Genomic DNA, 6,345 nt, shown 5'->3' on the forward strand with positions numbered 1-6,345 from the left:
AGTATCAAATGTTCACATTTATTGCAGCCACAGAGTTTCATCGTCGAATGCCAAAAAAATAGATAAGAACCTGCTGCTCATATTTGTGGATAATACGTTTTGTTCGAATTCCGTATACTTATACAGTAGAACTTCTATAACTCGAAGATCAACTTTTCAGAAATCAAATTTTATACAAATTTCCTTTTATAACTCAAACTTCCTTAACTCGAAGTTCTGAATAACTCGAATTGACAATAGAAGTCAAATTTCAAACAAATCTCCTTCCATAAATCCAACTTTTAAACTTTTTTACTATCGGGGCAAAATTTTAAAAGAATCTCTCTCTATCGTATGGAGCGAACACAAAATATGATATAACACTTAAGTATTGCATAAATCATGTAAAAATGGCATAGGATACAGACGTCAAGAGCCAAACAATAGCAAACTGCAACAAACAAAAATACAGAATGCTTACGTGCAAAAAAATTTATGCGAAGTTAAAAATAAATGTGGGTTTAATATATTGCAGCTTTTTGAAAAATCCCTCTAACTCGAAGTTTTTTTGTGAATTATGGTGATTAGAGTTAGAGAAGTTCCACTGTATTGGTATTATCCCTAGATAATCAATGGCTAGAAATCGCTACTATAGCTGTAATACTATCAACTTTGATCTCTTTGTCTTTACAGTCATTAGAAGAAAGCTGCCATACATAGCATTTAGTATACTGTCGTTGTATAGCTCTAGTTCGGTACTGGATTGCTTAAATATGTAGTTTGATATAATTTTCCGCGAAAACTGTTATTTATTAAGACAGAGGTATTTCGAGATTAATCTTTAAATTTTAGGAGAAATTCTTAGTCCAAATAAGATCAAATATAGTAGAATCGCGAAAAAGTTAACAAAAATGTCCCAAGGGTGTTTTACTTTTCCAAAATATTAACTTTTTCAAAGAGGTTTCGATTTAAAAAAAAAAAAAACACGGAAATAAACATAATTTTGGTGATATAATACGTTTAATTTATTTGCATGACTGACTTTTACTCTTAACAAAACATAAACTTAGATTTAGTTTGTACTTTTTCACATTATACATACATACATATGTACATATTAATTTGTAAGGGCTGGTTTAAAGAAGCGGTCGAGACTTGTTTATTTCTTTTCTTTTGTGTAATAGCTCCTGACAATTTTCGTACGCATATTAATAAGATGTGATATCTGATTTGCATCATTATTGTTTTCATACCACGTTATCAAGGTATTGATGCATTCAACTGCTTCGGAAAAACTGACTTTCTGTTGTTGCATAACTTCCTCGACAACTGGTTCTTCATGTTCATTGTCAGACACTTCGAAATCTTCATCATCTTCCGTATTTTGATCGTCGTTCCAATTTTCGATGTCTTCACTGCTGACGTCAACACCACCCACCTTGGACAATAACGATTGTGCCTCTCGAAGTGTTTCATCGTGAGAACTATTTGATCTAATCAATGTAAGCAATGGGATTTCGTCTTCGCTGTCGTATTGATTATCGTCCCACTGTTTTATATTTTTCCAAGCTTTTATAAGCACAGCTCCTGACAATTCATCCCATGCTAATTTAAGCAGCAAGATGGCATCACGAATTGAATGTCCTTTCAAAATATTCTCAACCGGAATGTTTTCTTGTGCTACAATATTCCATAACAGTTTAGCCCGGTATTCTAACTTGACCAGTCTTATAGGATTTTGATCCATGGGCTGCAAAACAGCTGTCACGTTAGGTGGTAAAAGCATTACCGCAATGTTTCCATCATCTGACTGTAACTTGTCAATTGGCTTATATGCAGTACAGTTGTCAATCAGCAATAATGCCCTTGGTGGTAAATTATTTTCAGCAGAAAATTTGCGAAGCTGACAAATATTTTGGCACACTTAAAAATTTTAAAGGATAGAAAAAATAAATTTACCTGCTTAATAAAGGAATGATGGAACCGGCGAAAGAATAGCTCTGAATTCATCCAAGACTTTTGCGAGTTAGCATATTCCAATGGGTTTTCAAACCCCTTGAAGCAACGGGGGTTTGCGGATTTACCAATTATCAATGGTTTCAACTTATGCGAACCATCTGCGTTCGCACACAACATAAATGTGATTCTATCCTTTGCTATTTTTCGGCCAGGTGCCGTCTTTTCGTTTGCCGCGACAAATGTTTTATCGGGCAGGAAACGATAAAATAATCCAGATTCATCTGCGTTATAAAGCTGCATATCCGAAATTTCCATTTCATTCATTTTTGTCCGCAAATTATGAATGAACGATGTTATTCCTGACTTGTCGCTTGAGAGGATTTCCCCACAAATTTTTAAGTGGCGAATACCGAATCTTTTCTTGAAATTTGCAAGCCATCCATCACTTGCACGAAATTGTTTTCCTGTGTGCAATTTAGCAAATTCGAGCTTGGCTCTTGCCTTTAAAATTGGACCACTCATTGCACAATTACGCTGTCTTTGGCTTAAGAACCATTTATACAACCTTGCCTCAAGAACGGGATATTCCGATTTATGTAAAGTTTTCTTGGTTGCAACTTCATGTGTGTTTGCCACTGCCTCCAAAATTTCATGACGTTTTTTGTTTATTTTTGAGATGGCCGCCTTAGATACATTATAATCCAACGCCAATCGATTTCCATGAATACCTTCATCGAGTTTTCTTAAAATCTCAGCTTTTTGATGCAAATTTACTCTGATTTGCAATGATTTTCTCTGCTTTGTTGGCATTTTTTAACACACTAACCATAAACAACTCGCAAGTTTAAACGCTCATGACACACTACGTATGTATGTACCTCGCGACACCGACTATAATTTTTACATAGAAATTCGGGGAATACATAGCAATGAGGGGAATACCAGAGCTAAACAAATACCAAATACCAGAGCTGCCAAACAAACGGTTGGGTTTGAAAAAATAGAAAAGCTCAAAAAAGTTAACCCAAAGTTAACTTTTTAGAGCAGTACGTGGACGCTCAAAATCGGTAAACTTAGCCGAAGGTTTAATTTTCTCGCGAGTTAACTTTTGCGCGATTCCACTGTATATACAGTATCTGATATAAACTGAATATGTGTGGAGAATAAAGTTAATAAATAATGTAAATTTTATTATCTTTTTAAGTCGAAGTATTTCTACGTATCCATATTTTAGATCTGGTCAAAATATAATTTAATGGAATTCGATATTATGGTATGTTTTTATAAAACTTAATTAGAGGCAAATATAGATACTTTTTTAACTTGAAGCTTTCGAGATAATCGGCGATCTGATATAAACTGAATATGTGTGGAGAATAAAGTTAATAAATAATGTAAATTTTATTATCTTTTTAAGTCGAAGTATTTCTACGTATCCATATTTTAGATCTGGTCAAAATATAATTTAATGGAATTCGATATTATGGTATGTTTTTATAAAACTTAATTAGAGGCAAATATAGATACTTTTTTAACTTGAAGCTTTCGAGATAATCGGCGATCTAAAACAATTCGCTTAACAATATCGCCTTCTGTTGGTAAATAGTCGCCATGAAAATAATTTACGAAGGCCTGAAGACGCCGCAAACTTTATATACAATAATTTAATCAGCTTTTACATACATTTTCGATACTAATTTTTCCAACCATCTTATGAAATTTCGTGGCCACCCATTAAATTAACTGTTTAACTGCGACCTACCCTCACCGTTAGCAAAAACACTACCCAAAAAAAACCAAAAGAAATTATAAATTTAATTTAAATAACTCGCCATCTGCCTGCTCGTCTGGTTTATTATACTCTCGCAACAAAGTTGCTACGAGAGTATTATAGTTTTGTCCACATAACGGTTGGTTGTAAGTCCTAAAACTAAACGAGTTAGATATAGGGTTATATATATCAAAATGATCAGGGTGACGAGAAAAGTTCAAATCCGGATGTCTGTCTGTCCGTCCGTCTGTCCGTCCGTCCGTGCAAGCTGTAACTTGAGTAAAAATTTAGATATCTTGATGAAACTTGGAACACACATTCCTTGGGACCATAAGAATGTTAAGTTCGAAAATGGGCGTAATCGGACCACTGCCACGCCCACAAAATGGCGAAAACCGAAAACACATAAAGTGCCATAACTAAGCCATAAATAAAGCTATGGAAATAAAATTTGGTATGAAAGATCGCACTATGAAGGGGCATATTTGGATGTACTTTTTTTGGGGAAGTGGGCGTGGCCCCGCCCCCTACTAAGTTTTTTGTACATATCTCGCAAACCAATAGAGCTATATCAAGGAAACTTTCTGGAGTCGTTTTTAGGTACTACCTTACACAGTCCAAAAATGGAGAAAATCGGATTATAACCACGCCTACCTCCCATATAAAGGTTATATTGAAAACTACTAAAAGTGGGTTAACTCACTAACGAAAAACGCCAGGAATACTAAATTTCACATAAGAAATGGGCGTGGCATTGCCCACTTATGGGTCAAAAACCCTATCTCAAGAACTACTCGACCGATTTCAATGAAACTTGGTTTGTAATAGTTTCCTTACACCCAAATGATATGTTGTGAAAATAGGCCAAATCGCTTCACAACCACGCCTACTTCCTATATACCAGAACTTTGAAGACGATCTGAATCGTTTACTTTACAATATATAAAGTAAGCACTAGTGAAGATATCGATGCAGAACTTTGCACAAATGCTACGTTTATAGTGTGGCAGCCCCATTCTAAAAATCGCCGAAATTGGACCATAGGTTTTCAAGGCCCCATATATGGAACATGTCGACCTCACTGCTTCTAACCTAATATTAGGATTTCCAACTTTCAAGGGACTTTATACAATATATATGACGAATATGTGCGTCAAATTGTGTATTATATAATATTAATAAAGTTAAATAATTAAATTGCGAGAGTATAAAATGTTCGGCTACACCCGAACTTAGCCCTTCCTTACATGTTTTTCAGTTGGTTCGTTCATCAACGAAAGCTCATACAACACTTAGCATATAAGCATAGCACCTGAATACGCCGTACGAATCTCAACGAACCGGTTGCGTAATAAAGCCAGATGTGTAATTTTCATTAAAAACAATGCAAATAAAATAATTAATAAATCACTTCGAGGAGACGACATTTCACTGAACATTTATGGCGACGGTCGTTTTCGTAGACAGGTTTACCGAAAATGGTGTGCTGCAATTAGTTGACCAGCAACCGACGGAGCATCTGAGTGAGAGGCAACTAAACGCATCGAATACTGAAACAAAAACAGAAATGCATCTAAAACTCAGGAAGGGTTGGGATCTGCGCAATAATTGTTTTTTATTTAGTTTCGGTTTCAGTGTGGGAGCTGATGAGACACTCGGCACACTAAAGATTCAAGCAACGAACGCCACTGTCGCTACAGCGAGGAGCAGTTGACGTAATAGTTGTTGGATTTGCAGTGCAACATCATACATATTTGTGTGTTTATGTGTCCCAACTGTAGCTGATTCGCTAGTAATGTTCTGAACGCAAAGGCGACGACACGACACGACGTTGCGACTGCTGGCTACAAATGTCGCATTAAAGCCAGCGTCTTGAACATTTTGAAGACGACAACGACATATCAAAACTTAAACCTTTCGCTTCAATAAAATTTACATATTTTGTTAAAAGTGAAATTTTTTGTGCAAAAAATGTATAAATAGGTCGATTTATTTGTTTTAAATTATTGATTGTTATTACATATGATATATCAAAGCTACCCTACAAGGCAGGTACCGGCGAATTCTTCGGTGAAAGGCCATGGAGCGGTACTAGCAGTTTCTATGAAAGTTTCTATGCGATTCTTTAAGGCTAATGGAAAAAAGTACTCGAAACTCTTGTGTACGTGTGATCGTTCATCCCTTTCTTGCACATTACATTCCTCATTTAGCAATCACGTCTTGCACAATTTGGGAAATGTTCTTGGTACAATCACCGATGATAGACCCAAAACTCCGAACTAAAACTCCACGTGCACTTTCAGTACTGCGACCCACAAAAGCCACCCGCAGTTTTCGGGTAGGTCTACCCAAATCCCAAATGCAAATTTAATCACAAAATTATTAATTTTATTTCATAATACTTTTGTTGAAAATAGCATCCCATTTAGGTGTTTATTATTATATTTATACATGCTTTATACATGTATGTGGGAGTGGAACCTGTTGGCAAAAGGTCCACACATAGCGGCTAGAACTCTGAAATATTTAACGAAGACATAACTTCGAAGACGGATGACCATTTTTTGCAAAAAAACAAACAGATTAACAGTTGACGAGTAGAGTTGAGCTAGGCAAGACAGCGGTTAGCAGTACAG

General features: G+C 35.7%; 1 protein-coding gene across 1 annotated transcript; it reads right to left on the minus strand.

Annotated features, from left to right (window-relative positions):
• Positions 1 to 1,108: 1,108 nt before the first annotated feature.
• Positions 1,109 to 2,897, minus strand: LOC128919866 (jerky protein homolog-like). Its single transcript, XM_054225396.1, has one exon. It carries the CDS (start codon positions 2,746 to 2,748, stop codon positions 1,831 to 1,833), a length of 918 nt encoding a protein of 305 aa, XP_054081371.1. The 5' UTR covers positions 2,749 to 2,897; the 3' UTR covers positions 1,109 to 1,830.
• Between the last annotated feature and the right edge of the window lie 3,448 nt (positions 2,898 to 6,345).

This window comes from Zeugodacus cucurbitae, chromosome 2 (genome assembly GCF_028554725.1).
Source record: "Zeugodacus cucurbitae isolate PBARC_wt_2022May chromosome 2, idZeuCucr1.2, whole genome shotgun sequence".
In the NCBI taxonomy this organism is placed as follows: Eukaryota; Metazoa; Arthropoda; class Insecta; order Diptera; family Tephritidae; genus Zeugodacus; species Zeugodacus cucurbitae.

Coding starts and splice junctions, on each gene's coding strand:
- LOC128919866 (XM_054225396.1), bottom strand. CDS start 2,748: ATGCCAACAAAGCAGAGAAAATCATTGCAAATCAGAGTAAATTTGCAT.